Source organism: Oncorhynchus kisutch, linkage group LG10 (assembly GCF_002021735.2).
Source record: "Oncorhynchus kisutch isolate 150728-3 linkage group LG10, Okis_V2, whole genome shotgun sequence".
Lineage (NCBI taxonomy): Eukaryota > Metazoa > Chordata > Actinopteri > Salmoniformes > Salmonidae > Oncorhynchus > Oncorhynchus kisutch.
Genome location: NC_034183.2, coordinates 57,108,401 through 57,133,519, shown reverse-complemented (window position 1 = coordinate 57,133,519; position 25,119 = coordinate 57,108,401). Strand labels below are relative to the sequence as shown.

The following is a 25,119-nucleotide window of genomic DNA, read 5'->3' as shown; positions in this document are numbered from 1 at the left end:
ACTGCAACATTCCCCATCAACTTAACTATTAAAACATAAGCACAGTATAATGACCCTTCTTTCTCTAATTAACACTTTCAATTGATGTGTTAGCTTCCATTCAATTAAAGTTGTGCTGGAGGTTTTAAAATAAAAATAATGAGGTAGTGATGTGCCGACTTCAATTTCAGTCTAACAATTTGACTACATTCAACTGTTTAAAATGAAGATTAATGTTGACAATTTACATTTCTTACTCCACGACAATTTTCACTCCATTATGTTTACAAAACAAAGTAATACTTGCAGATTATAAAATGCATGTTTCGGTCCTAAACCTTCATTTCTGACTAAGGTGTTACGCCGAATCATTAAACTGAAATATAAACGTTCTAAATGCAAGTAGACAGTGTGTGCGAACGTTGTTTCCCCAACGTTCGTATATGTACGGGTCAACAACACTACACAGATATGCAAACGACCACTCCTTACAACTCCATGAAGATTCCCTATCCATTTTCATCCTCTGGGACCTCGGCCATTTTTCATATGATGACGTCAGAAATGTGAGATTTGTGGCCATTGCCTCTAAAGCTTCCGATATACAAGGATGTGTAAGGTAACTTCACAATGCCAATGTTCAGTTTTCCAAAATAGTAACTCTTTCAATTAAACTCTACACTAACTGAAGTCAAGTTACTCTTGTATCTGTGTACATGTTAAGATTAAAGGCCAATAGTATTGCATGACTTTCTCATTTTTGTGATCGGTTTGACTAAAGGCACAGATCAAATCAAATGCAGGCAGACTTTTTAGTTGCCCACAAAACATTTAATCATCTTCAGTTGTTTTTAAACATTTTTTTAAATCCCTAAATCTCTTTTCCTTATAGGATAAAGTAGCTATTTACAATTGTTTAGCGGCATAAATGTTTTTGGTATTGGTACTTTGCAGTTGGTTTTTCAAAGCAAGTACCTTTGGCTTCATTCTGTCTCCATCCAAGTTTAACAACACTTTTTGTATAAACCCAAAAGTGTTATTCGTGCAATTCAGGTATCCATGTAGGAGTGAGTACATTAGGCTGTACAAACATACAAAATCAAATCAAATTTTATTTGGCACATACACATGGTTAGCAGATGTTAATGCGAGTGTAGCGAAATGCTTGTGCTTCTAGTTCCGACAATGCAGTGATATCCAACGAGTAATCTAACCTAACAATTCCACAACTACTACCTAGTGTAACGGATGTGAAATGGCTAGCTAGTTAGCGGTGTTCGCGCTAAATAGCGTTTCAATCGGTGACGTCACTTGCTCTGAGACCTTGAAGTAGTAGTTCCCCTTGCTCTGCAAGGGCCGCGGCTTTTGTGGAGCGATGGGTAACGATACTTCGAGGGTGACTGGTTCGCGCCCGGGTATGGGCGAGGGGACGGTCTAAAGTTATACTGTTACACTTATACACACACAAGTGTAAAGGGATAAAGAATATGTACATAAAGATATATGAATGAGTGATGGTACAGAACGGCATAGGCAAGATGCAGTAGTTGGTATAGAGTACAGTATATACAGATGAGATAATATAATGTTTACATAACCTACATTACTTAAGTGGCATTGTTAAAGTGGCTAGTGATACATTTTTACATCAATTCCCATCAATTTCCAATTTTACAAGTGCATCAGGCCAGCACTGGAAATCCTTAATAACCACGTTCTCAAGGACCACGGAGACTCTTCCTGGATGGAACAACCTCGCACACAGCAGCTACATGTCCATCGTCATCAATGACTGAGATGATGGCTGCTGGTCTCTTGATGGCTGCAGGGTCTTGGGATGTTCCCTCATGAGAAAGAACATGAAAATGTAATTATCATGTCACAATAAACTCTTATGAAGACACACAAGTAGTTTCTCCCCTCCTTTATTTTGGGTCAAAGAATATTTGAACAACCTCGCACACAAACAATCCACAGTTGTGGAAACACTCCAGTTTCCAGTGTTATATATTGTAATTACTTCGCCACCATGGCCTATTTATTGCCTTACCTCTCTTATCCTACCTCATATCCTATCCTACCTTTATATAGATTGTTCTACTGTACTATTGATTGTATGTTTGTTTATTCCATGTGCAACTCTGTGTTGTTGTATGTGTCAAACTGCTTTGCTTTATCTTGGCCAGGTCGCAGTTGCAAATGAAAACTTGTTCTCAACTGGCCTACCTGGTTAAATAAAGGTGAAATTAAATAAAACTAATTTAAAAGTCATCCCCTTGGAGTATTGCTGGAAGACATCTGAGGACAACAGTTCATCTGTGTTCACATCACGTGGTTGCTACAGAGAAACATGACAAAAACATTAGAGACATTTTGGGTCATTTTGTATTTAACTAGGCTAGGTCATGAAAACCCAGCAGCACTTTTCCTTAAATTAATTGGCTAACATGAACTGCTGAAAAGTTAACCGACTTCATCTAATGTTAACGTGACCTACGCTACGTCGTCAGGCTCCGGAAATGTCCTCCCTCACTTAAATAATGAGACTACATTAGATTTCCGTGCTCACAATTGGCTCCTTAATGCAATGTAGCTTTAAATTATATATACTTTATTGTACAAACCTTGACGGGAAGTAAGCTGCCTGTGTGTGAGGTATACTACTGCACATACACTTGGAGAAAGTGCAGTATGATCACAGAGGAGATGTTGCCTTTGACCGATGATCCTTCCAGATGCCCGCCCAAAATGTCAAATTAACCAGCTTTTTTATGACATGCAGCTAACTGTTTAGAAGTTGTCACTTGAACAAAAACATTACTCTAACATTACTCTTAATTCAGGGCGTCATATGCCACATTTTCTTGGAGACATACATCCACAGTGACACTTTACATACATCTAATCTAATAATTACCAATTACCAATTAACACCAGGTTTATCACTTTTAGGCCCAGATGCAAGCTACATTTAATCAACACTAGTCCAATTCCTCGATCAGATGCAAAACAGATTTAAAATCGAAATGGAATTGGACACCAGGAGCTTAAGGACCATGTCCTGGACACATTGAACGTGTAATGTAATTGAGCCATCATTTGGGGAATATAGGCCTCCTGACAACATTTTGAGTTGGCCTCCATCCTCACCCTGTCACCGTTCAAATAGGTTTGGCCCTAACCAATTGGGTCATTACTACATTTAGCAATCTGTATTATTCTCACCGTTAGGCTTTGAGGTGCCTACATAATTCTGCCTACATCATGCCAGAGAGTAAGCATGTCTACCAGCTATACACCACACGCACTGACAGAGTACAATGTTATAGAGGGCCAGACTAGGATCAGCACACAAGTCATTGCAGAGGACAGTACATCAGCACAATTTACTCTGTCTGATGGCAGACTATAGGGAGGACAAATTGTGTAAGGCATAAAAAATTGACAAAAGAGTAGAGGGCATGAGAAGATCTCACCAATCATTTTTGACACCCTTTCATTTCTTATGTGGCTGTATCCACATGTGGCTGGTGTGTGTTGTGGGTGGAGACAATAGGAGGCAAGTAAAATGACAAGGCATAAGAGGAGAACGAACGATAGGCAGGAAGAGAGACTGACTTAGACCTCACTAGCCACCCCTTTCCTAACTGTTCAATTTCCCTAGTTTCAAAATTATGTGTATGGTTTGTCTTAGAAGTTGGGCCTACTAACAGTGATATTCAGATGCACCAGTTAAGGTCCTTATGTAATGTGATATTGTACCCCCTAGCCCAATTGTCCTTTGTATATTATTCATTATTCTTATACTTGTGTTCCCACATGTGCTTCCTGTATTGATTTGTTGTTAATTAAAATTAAAATAAATAGCTAACGTTACTTGCTTCCTGCTAAGAATTTTCAGGGTTCGCCTGCAGCTCCGCGATTACTTCCATTGTACTTGCTCATTTATGATTACGTTGCCACAGCTAGCAAACGACAACGCACGGGACCGGAGACGGTATTGTTCTAATGGTACGTAAGAAAGCTAATTTGCTGTACTGCATGTTTGCATGCTTATATAAGCGAATGTGATATGCGAGGTCAAAGGTAGGTAGCTAGCTAGTTAAAGAAAAGTGTTTTGTGTGACCTATACTTTATGTATGCCGGTCTGTTGGATGGAATTGAAGGTTAAGTTTGTGCCCACCTCCAATGTGGTGGGACCATACTTTTTGTTGCGTGTGGCCACCGACATCACTCAAAACAGCTTCACATTCACATATAATGAATATGCTTATTTCGATAATATGCATATTAATTCCATTACTACTTATTAAATTACAGGCTTGACATCACTCATCTTAATGTAATTGTTATTATGTTCTCTCTGGTTTTGCATCAATTGATATGGTATCATCTACCTTCAAACGTAGAGTGATCTTGGTGGAATTGAAAGGATGATACTACCAGAATGTCCAGCCACTATTGACCAATTTATAATTTTACGGAGGCAGCAATTTGACATTCCTTACACCATTGACATTAAATTTCTAAACTCACAGTCTGATTCACAGTTTTTCAAGCTGACCTGCATTGATGATCTGCCAAACATGGGCACAATTACGCTTTTGATATTGGAGGATGCCATGACTAGCTTTGGGGTGTCGTTGAGTAATCCACACGTAACTTCACAGCATCCAGGACAACCGAGTGACAACTTTGAGGTGCCAACCTTTTCACATGATCTTGAGTTGATACTGAGAGAGTGAAATCAAGGGTATGACCAATTTGGAAGACAACTGGTGTTAACCAGAAACCAAAGACAACCGATTTTGGATGGCGTGGCAAGAGCTATGTATTGAGTTATTGTCATTCAGTAAGAGCCTGGTAATGTATAATCGTATTAAGTACAGAAGACGTCTGTGTCTTTAAAATATGTAATCTACAGGTATGTGCTGAGTTTCATCACATAACTAATCAGAACCTGCAGCGATTGTTCTTTCTGCACTAGACCATCACACTGAACGCTTGCTGGCTTTATCCCGGGAGGTGCAGGGACAGATGGGGAGCTTTGGACTTTGGCTTTCTGCCATTCTGAAGAAATATGATGAAATGGTTTGTTACATTCTAATTGACATATTTGGTCAGTTTCATTGGTTCTGTGCGGGCACTCCCCATATTTATTATTTTATTTAAAAAAATAAAGAAATGTCCAAACCCCACCTGCAGTATACATAACATTGGTTTGGGGTGAAATGGTAGTAAAAGGGGTGTTGTGTCTCGATTAGTGATTGAGCCTATGGATAGCCATGTTGGTTTAAAATCACAGTGTCTATATGCTTTTCCAATTTGTCCTCTGCAAGTTGATTTATTAATATTCTGTCTGTGTCCTTTTAGCAACCAAGGGATGTGAATGTCAGGCGAACGGCTGCCCTTCATTGTCTTCCAGCACTACTTCGTGAAAGCGACTCAGAGGTGTTCAAAACCTGCAGGGTTCATTCATATACTTCAGGGTTATTACAGAGTTTAAGACTGCTCCTTTTAATATTGATGTGCCTAGAAATCACAACACGTCTTCCGCATTGGTTGATCTGTATTTCACACTCTTCCGCTTGTCATACTATACTGTAGGGACGTGAGTCAAGAAATCCTGGTGTCCTCATTGGTCCAGTCTGCATACTTGCAGTCTCCCTTCAGCCACACCAAGTCTCCATCATCCTCAAAGATGGAGAGGTGATGCACAGTTTCCAATCCTGGCCAGATGCTTTTCTCGCTCTTTTTGGCCTGGTTTATGCTCTACATCTGGATTACCCATAACCCATGTCCAGCTCATTTCTATTCATTCAGCAAGTGTTCCTTTAACGTTGATTGTGAAAAGCTCAAATCAAGTTTTGGCCTTGAAAAATAAAACTGTAACCTAATTACAGGTCAAATGTGCCTGTGGTAAGACAACAGATTTTTTTTCTTCAACCTTAGAAAAGAGAACTAGGTGATTGTTGGAACAAAAAAAAGTTGGTGTATGCTTTTTGTTGTTATTTCCTTTCATGTGGGTTCTCTTGAAATGTAACCAGAGGAACAAAAATTGACTGACAACTGTGAATCTCATGTGTTTGAAATGTTGTTGTGGTATTCTCCAATAATAAATCATATTCATTTGTACAGTCCAACATGAAATGTTGTTGTGGTTTTCTCCAATAATAAATAATATTCATTTGTACAGTTCAACATGACATTTACACCTGGACCTAAATGATCTACATGGAAGCACGCTGGGAGGGATTGGCTTGTGTGTTGTTGTCTTAGCAAGGAGGTAGGTCTAGTAAACTATGACTGCTTTTGTAGACAATGTAAAAAATACATTTAATGTGTACTTTTGAAGGAGTTACACAATAATACTTCAGCTATTATGTTTGTTCTGGGTTATATTGCCTAACCAACAAATATTCAAAATCATTATATGAATTATCAGACGTCAATACTCTTAATTAACTTGAAGTCATTAGACGTTTACAAAGCAAAGCATGATGAACTGCTAAATGGGTTGGCTTTGAACTTTGCTCCCTGGTTTGCTTTGAGAGAACATGTCATCATGATAACCTCTACTTACAGTACTAATACTGAGCACATTCATAGAGCAGTCTATACAGTAATATACTCAGTCAACTGTCTGTGTTATAATATTGTGGTGTTGAGGGAGCTCACCGTCTCCAGGTACTACTTCAGGCAGTGTTAACAGCAGAGCTCCAACGATAATTGATTTTGGAATATTGTGTGGCATCTGCCTGTTCATTGCACAACATAAAATGTGTTTCCACAGCAGGGTTAAGGGACATACATACACTTATAATTCTAACAGCTTTTTTTGTTAGTAGAGTATTTAATTGTCTTAAAATATAGTTCAATTTCTTTTTGTAAGGTAAGAACACGTGTTTTTTTTGTTTCTAAATTTACATTTGTGAATATGAGTAACGTTAGCTAATGATCCTCTAGCCGCTGCATGGCATGACATATCTAGGCAGGGAATTTCGCCATGAAATTATATGTAAACAAAATTCGGTGAATATCGAAGTAAAAAAAAATAATCACTTAAATTCGGCTATTTTTGCTGCAAAGTCAGCTGGACGAAAACCTGTAAGTCATATTAGATAAATAGGTTGTAAGTTGAAGACACACAATATTTTACATTGAAGTCAATACAAAAATGTTGCTCTAATTTCCACATCATACTTTTTTTATTGAAAGTAATGTAATACTGGAAATGTTTTTGTACACACCCATTGCAATTTTTATGTTCACCTGACATGGACTTATAAATCAACAAAGTAGCTTATAATATTTGAGTGCTACATAAGTACTTACATTTAGCAAGGTGATAATACTTTTATTGTGAAGTCAGCTAAACAAATGTATGTAATTCAAGGTTGGCAATTAAAAGGTGCAAACACACAATATGTTTACCTGATCTGAACACAAAATGTTCACAAAATGTTCATACAATGTTACAAATCATTTGAAATCATTCGAGTTCAATGTACTTAAAGTAAAACAAATGTTATGCTAACTTATAAAAATCAGGTTTTGTTTTGTTACAATTGCGTTTAAGTTGCATCTACAAGCAAATAAATATGAAATGTGCAAGCTGTGTTTTGTTATATTCACTTATACAACTAAGCTACTGTCACTTAAAAATAATATGTTATAAATACTTAAGTGTGCACTTGTTTAGGTCAACTTAAACATGTAAATTTCACATGACTTTTCATCAAATTTTGTGTCAAATCAAATCAAAGTTTATTTGTCACGTGCGCTGAATACAACAGGTGTAGTAGACCTTACAGTGAATGGCTTACCTACAGGCTAGAAGTAATAGTGCAAAAAAGGTATTAGGTGAATAATAGGTAGGTAAAGAAATAAAACAACAGTAAAAAGACAGGCTATAAACAGTAGCGAGGCTATAGAAGTTGCGAGGCTACATACAGACACCGGTTAGTCCGGCTTATTGAGGTAGTATGTACATGAATGTATAGTTAAAGTGACTATGCACATATGATAAACAGACAGTAGCACTTAAAGTGTTTGAGTGTGTGAAACATTTGGAAATATTTAAGTTCAGTATACTCAATATATTTGTGCTAGTAAAGCATAAGGATTTACAGTGTGACTGGCGGGAAGGTTGAAAGAGAAAACAATACATTTAAAAATATATGAATGTATAATTCTTGAGCAATTTATAACTATTGGCTATATTAAGGTTTTTCTTTCATTATTTTAGGCTATCTGGCATTAGTGGGTGAAAGGCTCTGCACTGCCCCATGCAGCCTCCGCAGTCGTCAGGGTTTTCATACTTCTTGGTTTAGCAAAGCAGAGCTGTTGTGAAGGAAGTTGCCAAGGAAGTGAGTTTGTATTTTATACTGGACCTCCCGCCCCTACCTACAGTCAACCAATCATGTCAATGAGGAGCTATACCGCGCCCTCTGCATTGTGAGTCAAGAGAGAAGAAAATAGAGCGGTCCCGCGAGTGCACAGGCAGGTCAAGAGCGCAAATTACATTTGAGAGCTAGCAAGTGTGACTTTAAGCGAGCAGAACCTCATCGTTGATCAAAAAGAAAAATGTCTTAAACAGTACATATAGAACTGTGAGCAAACGTGATTCAAACGTGCAGAAAAAGTATTTGAGCGCATTAAATCGTCCAACAGCAATAGTCATTCGCTTTCAATTTCTCAAATTGCTCTCTCAAGTTTTGGCACCTTTAAATTTGGATTCCAGGATTGATGGGGGTGCGGGTTTACAGGCGGGTGCATGTCTATAAACCTTAAATTGGTCACTTTTACTGGAGTGATGGACGAACTAACAAATTCCTGGCATTGGCCAGTCCAGTGTTGTGATTGGCTATTATGAACCGTCTGTTTTCCTGATAATTGGGCTACTTTGAAACGATGTCGCAGGTGAAAATGTATTGGTCGCGGGTGGCAGGTTTTTGGGCTACTTCTAAATGGCACCGCAGCCGCCATGTCATTTCATAAAAATATATATATATTTCAATGTGACCTGCTGCTGACTATCAGGCAGTGAGAAGGCTGTTACTGAGTGTGTGAGTAAGTGAATGAATGGTGGAGACGAGGAGGCACAAAGGGGTGTGCGTGCGTTGAGAGCACTGGTTGAGAGAGTGCTGCACGGAGACAGAGTAGCAACTTTTTAATAGTTGTAGGTAACTGCGTTATACTGAACGCAACATGCAATAATTTCAAAGATTTTACTGAGTTACAGTTCATATAAGGAAATCATTCAATTGAAATAAATGCATTAGGCCCTAATCTATGGATTTCACATGACTTGGCACAGGTGCACCAATGGAAGGGCCCACCCACTTGGCAGTCAGGCCCACCGACTGGGGAGCCAGGCCTAGCCAATCAGAATGCGTTTTCCACACAAAAGGGCTTTATTTCAGAAATACTCCTCTCCACCCCCTCTCAGACGATCACAGGTGAAGAAGACATATGTCTGGAATGGCGTGGTTATGTAACCACGTGACTTTAGTCGTCCCCTCACCTACCCGGGCTCGAACCAGGGACCCTCTGCAGACAACAGTCACCCACGAAGCATCGTTTCCCATCGCTCCACAAAAGCCGCGGCCCTTGCGCACCACCGCTAACTAGCTAGCCATTTCACATCGGTTACAGTTACACATGGTCTGCTGTTGTGAGGCCGGTTGGATGTACTGCCAAATTCTCTAAAACGATGTTGAAGGCAGTTTATGGTAGAGAAATTAACATTCAGGTCTCTGACAACATCTCTGGTGGACATTCCTGTTGTCATTGTGCAAATTGCATGCTCCCTCAAAACATGAGACATCTGTGGCATTGTGTTGTGTGACAAAACTGCACATTTTAAAGTGGCCTTTTATTGTCCCCCAGCACAAGGTGCACCTGTGTAATAATTATGCTGTTTAATCAGCTTCTTGATATGCCACACCTGTCAGGTGGATGGATTATCTTGGCAAATGAGAAATGCTCACTAACAGGGAAATAAACAAATTTGTGCACAGCATCTGAGATAAATACATTTTTAGGGGCAAATGGAACATTTCTGGGATTTTGTCATTTCAGCTCCTGAAACATAGGACCAACACTTTACATGTTGCGTTTATATTTGTGTTCAGTGTAGATGGTCATTATTGAGACACGCTAGAACTGATATAATGGCAACAAAGCGGTGGTTAGAGCATTGGACTAGTAACCAGAAGGTTGCGAGTTCAAACCCCCGAGCTGACAAGGTACAAATCTGTCGTTCTGCCCCTGAACAGGCAGTTAACCCACTGTTCCCAGGCCGTCATTGAAAATAAGAATGTGTTCTTAACTGACTTGCCTGGTTAAATAAAGGTTTAAAAAATATATTTAAAAAAGCAATGGAAAACGACTTTAGGCGCACTAGAGCTCTTTAGATAATTTCGCTCAGATTATTAAAAGTAAACTGGATTCTAATGTCGACTTTTATTATGGATAACAGTATCAAGCAAAAGGGTTTTACTCATGCTGGGCGGCAGGTAGCCTAGTGCGTTGGGCCAGTAACTGAAAGGTTGCTAGATCGAATCCCTGAGCTGACAAGGTAAAAATCTGTCGTTCTGCCCCTGAACAAGGCAGTTATACCACTGTTCCCTGGTAGGCTGTCATTGTAAATAAGAATTTGTTTTTAACTGACTGTTGGACTGTTGGAGCTAGGAACACAAGCAATTCGCTACTTCTGCTAAATATGTGTTTGTGACCGATTTGATATGGTGTTTAATGTGGGTCTCTAGGTGATAACGTTTAAGAACCCCTGCTCTATGCTTTCCAGTTGTATTAGCCTCACATTATCATGCTGGCTCGCGAGGCTACAATACAGTTGCATTGCTACTGAATATGAAAAATAACAGTGATGATATTAACTGGTAAAATGCGAGTTTTTACAACAGGGTATTTGTTTTAGAATCGACTGAATCACTAATCTCACACCCCACTAGCGGAACTATTTTTACGGTCTACATCACATATCAGTGTAACACACAACATTGGCAGGCAGCCCTGAGCTGGAGTAGAGAAACAACACATCTAGCAGAAAACGGAATTATATAAGTATTAAAATATATTGTCACCAGTATATTACCGAATGTTGTTAAGTAGTTAATCAATGTAGCTGCGATAGGTAACATTAACCCTCAACATTTCTTAGCTGGCACAAGCTAGTTAGCTCGGAGCTAGCTATATTTGATAATTATTGGAAAGTCTGGCAAGTGGTAGCTAGGTTTCTTATAACCATGTAGCTAGCAAACTGTTTGTCAATTGATATTTAATATTACATTAGCTAACTCGACGTTAAAATATGTACATTCATTCATCATCATTTGATTTACAAGGCGAGCGAAAATCTATGTATAAACAGTCTGAAAATAGCTTCTTCAAATGTGGTGAAAAGACAAGCCCTATCAGTGTAATTTTGGTTACTTCGGGTAGCCGAGGGAACAAATTGCTCTTTAGGTACCCATTTCAACGGGTTGCAGATTGCACATCATCACTCACGAGTAAGTAGTCCTTACTGTGTGTGTGACGTTAGCTTGCTATGTGGTGTGATATGTAAAATTTGATGTCTTTGCCCAATAGCAAAACAGCGAAGTCCATATGCATTGAACACTACAGGAGATGTTCTTGAAGACCCAGATGGAGACTCAAGGTATTGGTCATCATATTATGTCACCTACATAATGTTTCCATGTTTAGGTCTATATCACGATGGGGAAATAAACAACATCCCTTTGAATGGGGACTGTTAGCTTTCGAAAACCCTCATCCATGTGTCGGATTTTCAGCCATTACATTCGCCCGCATTTGGCTCGGTGTAAACTACAATTCCGATGCTGTGTTTTAAGGTTTAAAAACGTCAATAATCATCGCTTTCGAAGCGGTTTTCAAAACGTATGCTGATATGCCCCCTATCTTTCAAATAAAAAAGATACACTTACTTTAGTAGTTTTACACAGATCCATACACTTTGTGTGCCCCCAGTTTTTGAACTACATTTCCTCCTCAGTTATCTCACACACAGGTGTTCGGAGCACGCTAGATAGCCAATTTGCACAGGTGGCGGCCAATGTCTTCCATCAACAAGCTCTGTAACATGGACATATGTCCGTGGAGGAAAACTAACCCAATAAAGGCTTGTAGTAACTTGAATAAAAAATAAAAAAGTATTTCTCACTGATAAGAGATACATTCCTTATGTTTCCAATATAGTACCTCAGGCAATGCTTGTTAATGTTTAAAGCAAGTGTTTGGGTGCTCAACAAAACTCCCCTAGTCAGAAGATACAATCATCAATATGTGCTAAAGTAGTTAGCATTTCTGAATTGGGTAGGGGACTGTGTGACACTGCACCAGCGTGACAGGCTTCAGCATATTCATCATACGTTTTGTTAACCAGTCAAGTTTTGGATATGCTCATATCAGAACAAAATTAGTCAACATTTGATTAAAACAATTGTGGCATGTGTGTTGGCTAGGGTCCTATTGGCTCTGGATCACCAAAGATGGCTAGGGTTGTATTTGTGCCCTCTTGCAAATGTGTCTGGGATATTACAGCATGGGTTCATGGCAATACACCCCTTATCTGTTGTTTGGAATATGTGATTATGAAAGTCACGCTATATGTATGTCAAATAAATGGATAGGTTACATGAGCTTTTTAACCTTGTTACATCAGTGCCTTTTGTTTAACATGTGGGCTTTTAAAGTGTTTGCTTTTTAATTTTCAAGTGACATTCAGATAATAAGATATGGCTGGCATGCAAAATAGTGGCCACTAGATAAAGATTTTTTTAAATGAAAATTTCAGTCACTCATTTTAATTTAAAAGGAAGAATTTAACAAAAATACAGATGCCTACAATTGATAGTTACTCAAATAAAAGCTACAGGCCTATTTACATCAAGTTTGGCCTACTCTTTACCTATTTCAACCCATCTATGATATTACTTTTTTTATGGCCCTATTCCCATTTCAGAGAACAAACTCCATTAACTGATCAACAGTTGGTAGCAGGGTAAGACCAAGTCATTCTAAAACCACCTTTCTTTTGTTTACAACACCCTTGTCTTTATTCACTCCTTCCTTCCTGTGTGTGTGTATATATATACACACATATATATATATATACCTACGCCAACCTTAATCTCTGAAATTCCTGTTGAATTATTACAGATGGAATGATTCTATCTTGGTAAATCCTGCATTTCAATTAAGCCTTGTTAAGTGATTGCTCCAAAACCAGCGGACATAGATTCTTCAGTTCATTTAGCATTGGAATCCACTTCATCTGATGATATTTGATTGTTGGGAAATCAATTCTGAATAGATACAGACTTCTTCTACATGGCTAAACCAAGCAGAGTCATAATAACTTATTTCTCAGAACAAAAAAAACATAGTCATGATTAAGATTGGATTAGAATCTGTCCCTTTTCGGTTGTCTGGTGGAATAATACCACCTAATGATGTTGATATAATTTGTATTGGATGATGGGACCAGCCTACAGCATGAGCTATGTAAACCAGCATGAGTCTGTCACCTCCCCTTTACAAAGCCCTCACCTTCTCTGCCAGAGGGGGCTTATTCACTGTCGTCTCTCCTCTCCAAGTACTATTTACACCAGCTCCTCTCAAACTGTGATCTATCAATCAGGTTGCAGGCTGATCCATGTGGTTAACCTAACCCTCCTATCCATAGTCACACTATGGCTACCATTATAGGTTGATGGACTAAACAATAAAACAAAGACAATGAAACCGAATTAGATATAATTGGCACTTTCTCAGATATCTTGTTGCTCTCCTCCCTTCCTGCTCTACTCTCAGCTGGTTTACTTAGGTCTTTTTCTCCTCTCTTTCTTCAATAAGGTTCTCTGACATCATCCTCGCCACTATCTTGGCCACCAAGTCTGATATGTGTGGGAAGAAGTTTGAGCTGAAGATAGACAATGTGCGTTTCATTGGGCACCCCACCCTCCTCCAGCATCCTCACACCATTCAGGTAAGATACTTTTTTTGTGAATTTGTGATGGCCTGAGCATAAATACATATTCACCCGCAGAGATTCTCTGTCAGTCAGTCCAGCAGTACCATGAGATCTGAATAATGACTGTATATGAATGGATGGACAAAGCCATCAGTCACGTGACACAATTCATCCCTTTGTGAAGACTCAATAGAACATTTGAAGCCAAGGAATTCAGTTAATATGGCATCTCATGGATATATAACATGTACAGTTTGAGCTACTCCAGAAAGTGACATTGCAGGCTAGCTCAGTGCTGCTCCCTCTCAATGAATATATCAAGTTGAAGGCCTACTGGGGTACTGCAGGCTTCCATTAGTCATTTAGTAGATGCTCTTCTGCAGAGCGATTTACAGGAGCAGCTTGGGTTAAGGGCTTTGCTCAAAGGCACATTGACAGATTTGGTTTTAAAATAATCAGTTCAAGGACATACATCTGGTGTAATATAATAAATTATTGGTACCATGCTTGTCTTAGAATATTTTCATTTATTTACACGAAGATTGACCACGAAGATTGACATTTTCCCAATTGCGATCGGCTTTGGCTTCATTGAGAGGGGGCAGTTCTTCTCCTCTCTATCTGAAACAGCAATTCTCCTTTGACTTCTAATTCCACTCTGAGACTGTGAATTCAGGTCACTCGCTCCATCTAGTGGAAGAAGTGCCTTACATCTGTGTTCCACAATCATTATTTGACGTTTCACAGAAGTAAGATAGAATGGTTGAATATAAGGGGTGGGGGTGGAGAAATCATTTGGAGTGAAATTCTAGACAAATATTGAAATGGTTTGTAACGTAACTAAAACGTATCTAACCTAAGTAGGTTGATGATAGGTACTATTCCATTCACTGGACTACATGTAGTCTATTGGAGGGTTGAAATTAGTGTCCTGATGAACCTGATAACAAATTACTCAACTAGTGCAGTGAATCATTTGCTTTCCATAAAGACATGTATTTAATCCATGTGATTTGTATGCTGTTGACTGTATCCAAATGGCAATTTCTCATCAGTGTGATCCCCTAATAACCGAGCCTGAGCTGTATGTTAGAATCTATACAAAATGGCCCTTTTCAGAAATTATACCAACAATTCATGAGCTATCGCTCTCATAGAATGTTATTTCAAAGCTTAATTGAATACCTACTGTAATAAACCAAGCTTTAAAGAGTGCAATTATATATTTTTGTAAATAAGATGTTGAAAATACCAGTATAAAAGGCACGAATAAAAGGAGCCATTTAAAGCTGTTTATTCTTGTCTATAGAGCTTTGTCACAGGACTAACATGAATGTTTTCACTGTGTTGTTTATACATTTCAATACATACAATATTATCTTATTTCTTTCTGTCCAGGTGTCCAAGACCGACCCCTCACCTAAGAGGGAGATGCCCACCATGATCCTGTTCAGTGTTGTGTTTGCTCTGAGGGTAAGAATGTAATTTTTATTTTATTTTCCATAAATAGCTTTTTCTTTCCTCTTGAATATAATTACTGTCATGTCAATAATATTCATCTTAATTTGATGAATAAGTGCTAATACTCAGGTTTTGGATTAGCTAAATGTTTTCCACATTATGTGCTTATTTTACATACAAAACATTCATTGGTGTAAAATACATTTTGTCTAATTAAATAAAATAAATTGGCTGGTAATTTGGGTGGGTGAGGCCAGGTCAGGGAGAGTGCTTTCCTAGAAAGGGATGGGTCTCTTGGGGTGATAACATTCCAGCATGGGGTCTATCTGTGTTGGAAAGGAGGGTGAGAGCTGGGCGGGGGCAGTGGGCTCTGTTTAATCACTCTACCCAGCATGGCACTACCCTCCCCTGGGCATGACTCAGCCTGGCAGACTGCTGATTCACTGGAGGCTGCCTAGCCCTGCACAGCTGAGACTGGGCGGAATGTGCACAGTCATGTTCTAACCTCATATCTGCCCAGCAACCCACCCAGCCAGTCACTCACTGGCATTTTCCACAGCTCTGCGCCTAACATGACAATGCAGAAAATGATGTCCTGCACTTTTGACTTGTTTGTTTTTTATTTTGAAATATGAGTAATTTGTTTAAATACGCTATTGATTCATATTTTTATATTCATATAAGTAATGTCACTCAATGTCGGTTCACCCAAAATTATTTAACTGCAATAAATACAATTTGACATGAATGTATTGATAAAATATCATATATATATATTTTTATAGTATGCACATTTTTAAAATTAGCAGTTTGGAACTAGGGCCATTTTACCACTCACATTTTTTAAATTAGCAGTTTGGAACTAGGGCCATTTTACCACTCACATTTTTTAAATTAGCAGTTTGGAACTAGGGCCATTTTACCACTCACATTTTTATTAAGTTATTATTGAACTGACTTGCCGGACCATAGATTCCCTATTTGTTACAATTACAATGTAATAATTTAGTAGATGCTCACAATGTCAACCAATGTGTTATAACCATTACAGATTTCTAATCATCTATAAACTAATAATAAAGTACTTTTTAGTAGTAAAAAAAGTAAGGGATATTTCAGAGTCTCTGCATGCAGTTTGAAGGAAGTTGCTAACTAGCTCAAGCGCAATTGCTAACTAGTGTTAGTGCAATGATTGGAAGTCTATAAACTTCTAGTAAGCATTGGCTCACGAAACAACCTTTCACTTCCTTCATACTGGACGCAGAGACAGATGGTATCGACGAGTTCATCTGACTATGGGGAATTAGATAAATTGCCACAATCTCGAAGTATCACTTTAACCCAGTGTTGAAGTGTGATCAGTGTTCCAGTTGCTTTGCACCAGTGTCTCATAATGCCGTCTCTCTGTCCTGGCGCCTCTTACAGGCCAACGCCGACCCGTCCGTCATCAGCTGCATGCACAACCTGTCCCGGCGTATCGCCATCGCCCTGCAGCACGAGGAGCGCCGCTGCCAGTACCTCACCAGAGAGGCCAAGCTGATGCTGGCCGTGCAGGACGAGGTCACCAACATGACCGAGAGTGAGTCACATACTACATTACCCAAAACACACCACTTAGTGATTGAGTCTAGTACCATAAAGTACCAGCCATTAAGTACCATATACCATGAAGTACCTACTTTACTCTGATATCATTTTACAGAACAATGCATATATTTTCCTCTCCATATTGTTCCAAAGAAGATGGGGATGAGAGGTGTCTGTCAAAGTCTTCACACGACATGGATTTACAATGTCATGGAGAGGTCAATGTATGTGACTTGATTTTCTGTGTTTTCGTTCTTAGCTGATGGCAGCCCTCAGTCACCGTTCAGACAAATCCTTCCTAAATGCAAGCTTGCCAGGGACTTGAAGGAGGCATATGACAGGTTTGTAAAAACACCCTACAAAGTCATGTATTTGTGGATAGTTTCTTTGTTCTTACAGTGCAGGTGTAATAATAGAGTCTGTGTTGTGTGTCTAGCCTGTGTACAACAGGGGTGGTGAGGCTCCATATCAACAACTGGCTGGAGGTGAGCTTCTGTTTACCTCACAAGATCCACCGGGTAGGGGGCAACCACGTACCCCCAGAGGCTCTGGAGCGTAGCCTCAAGGCCATAAGGTGTGTATGTGTGTGAGGTTGTCCTTTTGTGAGCTACTGAACACTGTTTGAGACGTGTGGGTTACAAGTTGTAACTGACGGCAGAACTTTGTAGGCTTTCACTGTATGTGGACATTAGGTTGATCAGATCTGTATTATGGAACGTTTTACAGCAATTATATACCGAGGCTGTGAGAGAGAAGTCTTTGTGGTAACAGTTAGCTCTTGTGGCCTGCTTCTTTATGTGCAACTATTAACTGCATCTGGTGAGCAGCTCCACCAATAATTTCCTGTAGGCCACAGCGCCACCTAATGGCATTCTTTATTTACTTCTTCTGCCTTTCACATGGTTATGTTTAGTCAGACCAATGTTAGTATCTTCATCTCAAATTGCTACTACAATTTTGCCCTTAGTAAAACATGCATTGGAACTTAAATATAAGCCATAGTATTTTCCAAGAGAGAAAATGTTGTACATTTGTAGCAACAAAGGGGCGCTAAGTGTATTTCCATACACTTCACAGACTATATAGAATGTAACTAGTGATAATTAGTCATTAACATGGGCTCTGTGTTAAACGTATGTGTTGTTGTCCCCCAGGCCGTATCATGCTCTGCTGTTGCTGGACAGTGAGAAGGCTCTGCTGGCCCAGCTGCCTTTGGATTGCTCTCCTGCTCTGGTGCGCCTCATTAAGACCTGCTCTGCAGTCAAGAACCTGCAGCAGCTGGCACAGGATGCAGACCTGAACCTGCTACAGGTTGGTAGGAGCACCTTGCATCAGTACACACTAATACATGGGTATTTGATCGGGTTCAAATACATGGGTATTTGATTGTTTATTATTTTAATACTTATTTTCTGTGTATTTGAGTATTTTCAAATAATGTGGCTGAATAAAATACTTCTATTGGAAGTATGTCAATGTATTTCAAATAATTTCCTATAAATAGCCTACTATTTGAAAGCATTTTCAAACACTTTTTTAAAATGGCCAGATTTAATGCATAGGAGTGTATTTGAGTCAGTGTATTTCCAAATAAGTTCCAATATTCAACTACTTGTCTTTAAAAATAAAATATAAATACTTCCAAATGTATTTGAAAGCAATTGAAATACCCTAAATAGTATTTGAAGCCAGGTTTAGTTGACATCGGCCCACTTTTGAACATATTTGATTGTAAGTTGCTGAACACTAACATGCTGCAATATAAAGAATTGTCGATATAAAGAATAGCAAGTCATTACAAATTGTCCTCAATGTCACATCATATTGTTGGTGTCATAATGTTGCTGTTCTCATACTGCCATCTAGTGGGGTAAATTAGGAATCTTCTTTACAGACAGGTTCTGTCCATGCCCAATAATGCATTTTCACAGTTACATGTTTGTTTCTGTTCGTTGTGTGTGCAGATCTTCCAGATTGCTGCTCACCTGGTGTACTGGGGAAAAGCCATCATAGTGTACCCTCTGTGTGAGAACAATGTCTACATGCTGTCCCCACACGCCACATCAGCCTGTGAGTATCTGTGTGTGTGTGAGTGTTTGAACAGCTTTGTGCTCCCTTTCTCTCCTTCTCTCATTCCTGCCATGCCTCATTAACAGGGTGTGTGCTGAGAGTTGACTAAACTAATGAACCAGACACTGTAATCTGTACATCCATTTTATCTTCTTCTTGCATAGGTACTCTCCATTGGCTGAGGCGTTTGGCCAGCAGTTCCCAGGTCATGACCTGCCTTCCATGCTGGCCAAGTTCTCCCTGCCCCTCTCACTGTCTGAGTTTAGGAACCCACTGGATGCGTCTGTGCAGGAGGTAGGTCTATTAGGAAATACACAAGCTCATTTTGACTAAAAGATAGCTTCCAGAAAGCTACTCAGTATATAATTGATACCTTAGAAATGCTGATGTCTGAAGCAGAAAGAACGTCTGGGCTCTCTCTCAGACCCATCCTGGTACGGCCGAGCTCTCTAAGCGAAGATGATAAATTATAAAAGACATCACATCAACTCCATCCTTCTCAACATCTATTTTTCATGAGAACAGGACCAGAACACGCAGCTATTTCTTGGCTCTATTTTGGGCCAGTTTGGAACCTTTCTGTCTGAAACAGATGCGCCCAGTTACAGGGTGACACTTCTTCCAGTTCCACGTGTTCAGTTTTTTTCTTTGAGTGGTGCCTCTAACCCAGTGTGTCCCTTCTCCTTTCCCCTCCACCTCTGGCCAGGCCCAGCTGATCCAGATGGTGGTGTGGATGCTCCAGCGGCGCCTGCTGATCCAGCTCCATACCTATGTGTGTCTGCTGGTCCCCCCCAGTGAGGAGGCACCAGGTCTGCTGCGGGACGAGGAGCTCCCCCTGGTGGCCCGGGTGGGGGGACGCAGCCTCAGCACGCCCAGCGCACTCAGCTTCGGATCTCCAAGTATGTGAACTTCCCCTTCAACCAGCTGTCTTGCACTCTGGGGGTGAAGTGTTGATGAAGTACGCTCTGTTTTTATGATAGAGTATGTTTTAATATACTACCGTACCTGGTTAACCTGTTCAATTCCTGTTCAAAAGGGTTACCTGCTACAGTTGTGCCTCTAGTCAGCTAATCATTAACCCCTGTCTGTCATTCCTTCTCCTCAATCAATGTCTGTCTCTCTCATTCTCTCCACCCCTCACTCTCTCTCTCTCTCTCTCTCTCTCTCTCTCTCTCTCTCTCTCTCTCTCTCTCTCTGTGTAGCCAGCAGTGATGACATGACCCTGACCAGTCCCAGTATGGATAACTCCAGTGCAGAACTGCTTCCTGGTGGAGACTCTCCACTAAACAGGAGGATGACCGAGACGTTACTGGCCAGCCTGACAGAGCACGAACGCCAAGTCATCCTCAATATCCCAGCTGCACAAAGTCCTGAAGACCTGCGCATGTTTGCCAGGTACAGTATGTCCCCTGCGCTTTACTAGTTGGCACCAAGGTGGGCTACTGTATTTTTAGTGGCGTAATGGCGCCCTCTATTGCGTAACAGCCAGTATGACAGGTGGGCTGGTTCATTTTGAAGGACCGGGGCTGGAGGCTCTTGTGACTAGTATATCTTCAGAACAAACATACATCTGTCAGCTTGGTCTTGTGGGGAATTAAAGGATTTTTGTTCAAGGCTTTGAAAAAAAATAATAATCTCATCCCGTCTTCAAGAATATATGGGAAAAATAATGTTATTTTTCAGTTGTGTAACAATTGCTGAGTTGCAGAAGTGAGAAAAAGCTTGAAGGAAAATGCCAAAGCCCTAAGCAGTGAATCAATAGTGTGACTGCATAGTGTGCAGGATGCACTAATGTGATTACTGGCTCTAACAAGTGCTGCTTCATGCTAGATTTACTTAGCTAATGATTTGGTGAAGATTTTGCTTTAGTCTCATTTCTCGGCCTGTTGTGTGATGTTCCTTCCTTCTTTCCAGGCTGCTGCACTACTTCCGAGGGCACCATCACCTGGAGGAGATCATGTATAATGAAAACATGAGGCGATCTCAGCTGAAGACCCTCTTTGACAAATTCAGAAGTGTTCTGGTGGTCACCAACCATGAGGACCCTGTCATCTCCCTCTTCCAGTCTCCTCTGGAGTAGAGGTCTGTCATCTCCCTCTTCCAGTCTCCTCTGGAGTAGAGGTCTGTCATCTCCCTCTTCCACTCTCTTCTGGAGTAGAGAGGTCTGTCATCTCCCTCTTCCACTCTCTTCTGGAGTAGAGAGGTCTGTCATCTCCCTCTTCCACTCTCTTCTGGAGTAGAGAGGTCTGTCATCTCCCTCTTCCACTCTCTTCTGGAGTAGAGAGGTCTGTCATCTCCCTCTTCCACTCTCTTCTGGAGTAGAGAGGTCTGTCATCTCCCTCTTCCACTCTCTTCTGGAGTAGAGAGGTCTGTCATCTCCCTCTTCCACTCTCTTCTGGAGTAGAGAGGTCTGTCATCTCCCCCTTCCACTCTCTTCTGGAGTAGAGAGGTCTGTCATCTCCCCCTTCCACTCTCTTCTGGAGTAGAGAGGTCTGTCATCTCCCCCTTCCACTCTCTTCTGGAGTAGAGAGGTCTGTCATCTCCCTCTTCCACTCTCTTCTGGAGTAGAGAGGTCTGTCATCTCCCCCTTCCACTCTCTTCTGGAGTAGAGAGGTCTGTCATCTCCCCCTTCCACTCTCTTCTGGAGTAGAGAGGTCTGTCATCTCCCCCTTCCACTCTCTTCTGGAGTAGAGAGGTCTGTCATCTCCCCCTTCCACTCTCTTCTGGAGTAGAGAGGTCTGTCATCTCCCTCTTCCACTCTCCTCTGGAGTAGAGAGGTCTGTCATCTCCCCCTTCCACTCTCTTCTGGAGTAGAGAGGTCTGTCATCTCCCCCTTCCACTCTCTTCTGGAGTAGAGAGGTCTGTCATCTCCCCCTTCCACTCTCTTCTGGAGTAGAGAGGTCTGTCATCTCCCTCTTCCACTCTCCTCTGGAGTAGAGAGGTCTGTCATCTCCCCCTTCCACTCTCTTCTGGAGTAGAGAGGTCTGTCATCTCCCCCTTCCACTCTCTTCTGGAGTAGAGAGGTCTGTCATCTCCCCCTTCCACTCTCTTCTGGAGTAGAGAGGTCTGTCATCTCCCCCTTCCACTCTCTTCTGGAGTAGAGAGGTCTGTCATCTCCCTCTTCCACTCTCCTCTGGAGTAGAGAGGTCTGTCATCTCCCCCTTCCACTCTCTTCTGGAGTAGAGAGGTCTGTCATCTCCCCCTTCCACTCTCTTCTGGAGTAGAGAGGTCTGTCATCTCCCTCTTCCACTCTCCTCTGGAGTAGAGAGGTCTGTCATCTCCCCCTTCCACTCTCTTCTGGAGTAGAGGGTAGAGAGAGTAAACAGGTCTGTCATGAGGTGAGGGACCCTTTCTGAAATACCAGACGGACAGAATGATACGGACTGCTGCTGTACAAAGGCCTTATTATGGTGCTCATTACTTCTAGCCAACTGTACTCATATCAATGCTACCCAAAACAATAAGATTTCTAAAAGAATAACTGTCTGCTCTGCTTAGGGGACTGGGAGTGAATATATGGAGCTTTTAGATGATTTAATTTGTCCCTTTCTCTCTTAGATGTTTTACGTTCAATGCCTTGTTTTCAATACTACTGTACATGATTGAATAACAGTGTGTGAAGAGCTTTAGTGATACCTATAAATTGGGCAGTTTAAACACAGTACTCCACTTGAGCCTTTCCATTTGGGGGATTCCCAAAAGTGCTAAATCATCTCCAACAAACACAATGTAGGAAAACAACCTTAATGCTCATTCCAGGCTGCAGGCAAGGCTGCCTCCCCTAGGAGTCTCAGTGGGAGGGAAAGAATGAAAAGATGCCAAACATCAGACATGCTGTTTCTGCTTTGAGAGAAGGAGCACGACGTTCCAAACATCTGCAAAATCAATGATTCCAAGAGAACTTTTCCAGCAAGGATGTTTATTAATGAGAATGACTGGAATGGAAATTCTAGTTGCTTTGATAGCAGGGAGGGGAGGCTAGATCAAATATTTTACAGATGTTTGGAATGTAGTTTAATCATTTGTAGCATACAAATATGGCATATTCCATATCTGTGGGATTTGTGTTTGGGCAACAATGTGTGTATCTAAGTAGACGTAATTATATATTGAATCTGGATTCCCCTCATAGCAAACATTTTGGCTTTGGGTATTTTGCAATGATTTCCCCATAGCTAGACCAAATTACTGAAATAGCTCATAGCTGACATTTTTCACTTGCATTATGTCTGTAAAAACATTAAGTATATACTCATCATGGTTTGATACAATTCCAAAAATATTCCCAGTTTCAACTCTGTCCTGTGTCACCATCACATACGTCCACTGAGGAGGACGCAAAGTCTGATATCACATTGTTTGCCAGTGAGTGAATCTGTGTCTCTGCCTGTTTGTTCACTACACTCACACAGCGGTGACCATGCAGATAGAAGCGCAGGGGTTTGGTCCATTCCCCATGAGAGTCAATGCCGATCCGTCTTGCTGAGACCACCTCGCTGAGGCCTGGCTCTTGCGGTCCTATCTGGGTGTCCCTCTCCAGCCACACCTCTGGGTCTGAGGCAAGGTCTCTCCGGTCGAAGCAGCGTGGTATGTCCAGGGCCTGGCACAGCTTTGAGGGACCATTGCATAGCTCTTTGTCCTTCAGGGGCCGGGCCCCCTCCCTCCGCCTGGTTGTCCGCAGCTGCTTCATAAGAGGCAGGCCATTTAGAGGCTCCAGAGCCCGCAGAAGCACAGCAGCACCCTCCCCTAGAGAGAACACACACAGGGAATGATAGAGTGGAGCCATATTATCTCCTTCCTCTGCCCTTTCTCCAGGGTGAATGAATGGATAATAACATGGTGCAACATATAATATAACGTCTTCAATAATGAGAAACAGTTGAAAAAAAGAGAACTATGGCCTAATGAAAGTAACATGGGGGAGCCTGGGAGATGCAACACTACTTAGTCTCTAATTAGGTGATTTTCCTACAGATAAGGCCAACACACTGAACTTTACTGCCTGTGGTTTTAATGGCAGTTTGGTTTATTACTGGTGGTTTGTTCCACTGCCTTCAGGGTAAGCCTGGCTGTTGTACTGTTTTGTTGTATGGTCTTACCTTGACTGGAAACATTTATACAGAGGTAGATGCCGTAGATGGGGTACACATAGATGGTGCCAGGTTTCATAAACATCGCTGTGTTCCTCTCAGTACATTTTCCCCCAGCAGAGTGAGAGGCTTTGTCCTCTCCTCCCAGGTAGGCCTCAGTCTCCACCACCCTCCCTCTCAGCTCAGTGCCATCTGCACTCCGACGCACCAATACCTTGCAGCACAAACAAGGGATGGCCTAAATAAAGACTTTATTTCATGTGTGTCCTCAGTGGGTATGTCTTCAGTAGGAACTTGAGCTATTGTTGTCTCTGAAGAGAACTAGACTACATGTGTGGGGTCACAATAAGCCCTGCTGATGGTGTATGTGTGCCAATGACTGTGCAACTGCTAGCTGGACTCCAATGTTGATACAGGAATACACAACACACATTTTAACTACCATGTTTAGCTAGATCATTCAACTCAAGAGGTGAACAAATTATTGTCTATGAACAATGACAAGCCACCAGGGTCTGACAATCTAGATGGAAAATGACTGAGGATAATAGCAGACGATATTGCCACATCTTCAATTTAAGCCTACTGCGTGTGCCCTCAGGCCTGGAGGGAAGCTAAAGTCATTCCGCTACGCAAGTATAGTAAAGCTCCTTTACTGGCTCAAATAGCCGACCAATCAGCCTGTTACCAACCCTTAGTAAAATTCTGGAAAGAATTGTGTTTGAGCACACAATGCTATTTTACAGTAAACAAATTGACAACAGAATTTCAGCATGCTTATAGGGAAGAACACTCAACAAGCACAACACTTACACAAATGACAGACGATTGGCTGAGAGAAATTGATGATAAAATGACTGTGGGGCCTGTCTTGTTAGACTTCAGTGCAGCTTTTGACATTATCGATCAAAG

General features: G+C 41.0%; 1 protein-coding gene and 1 pseudogene across 1 annotated transcript; one reads left to right on the top strand and one right to left on the bottom strand.

The window, feature by feature from the left end:
* Nucleotides 1-11,003: 11,003 nt before the first annotated feature.
* On the top strand, nt 11,004-22,786 carry LOC109897609 (GATOR complex protein NPRL3-like). Its single transcript, XM_031834123.1, has 13 exons — nt 11,004-11,513; nt 11,593-11,662; nt 13,882-14,014; nt 15,398-15,472; nt 16,886-17,039; nt 17,307-17,388; nt 17,484-17,621; nt 18,202-18,358; nt 19,012-19,133; nt 19,282-19,411; nt 19,824-20,016; nt 20,320-20,512; nt 21,032-22,786. The coding sequence occupies exons 1-13, from the start codon at nt 11,315-11,317 to the stop codon at nt 21,195-21,197; spliced, it is 1,812 nt and encodes a 603-aa protein (XP_031689983.1). The 5' UTR covers nt 11,004-11,314; the 3' UTR covers nt 21,198-22,786.
* A 113-nt stretch (nt 22,787-22,899) lies between these two features.
* Nucleotides 22,900-24,509, bottom strand: LOC109898490 (DNA-3-methyladenine glycosylase pseudogene; annotated as a pseudogene).
* Nucleotides 24,510-25,119: the final 610 nt, after the last annotated feature.

Coding starts and splice junctions, on each gene's coding strand:
- LOC109897609 (XM_031834123.1), top strand. CDS start 11,315: ATGTACATTCATTCATCATCATTTGATTTACAAGGCGAGCGAAAATCT. Junction 14,015..15,397: donor AGCATCCTCACACCATTCAG/GTAAGATACTTT, acceptor CTTTCTGTCCAG/GTGTCCAAGACCGACCCCTC. Junction 17,389..17,483: donor TTGAAGGAGGCATATGACAG/GTTTGTAAAAAC, acceptor TTGTGTGTCTAG/CCTGTGTACAACAGGGGTGG.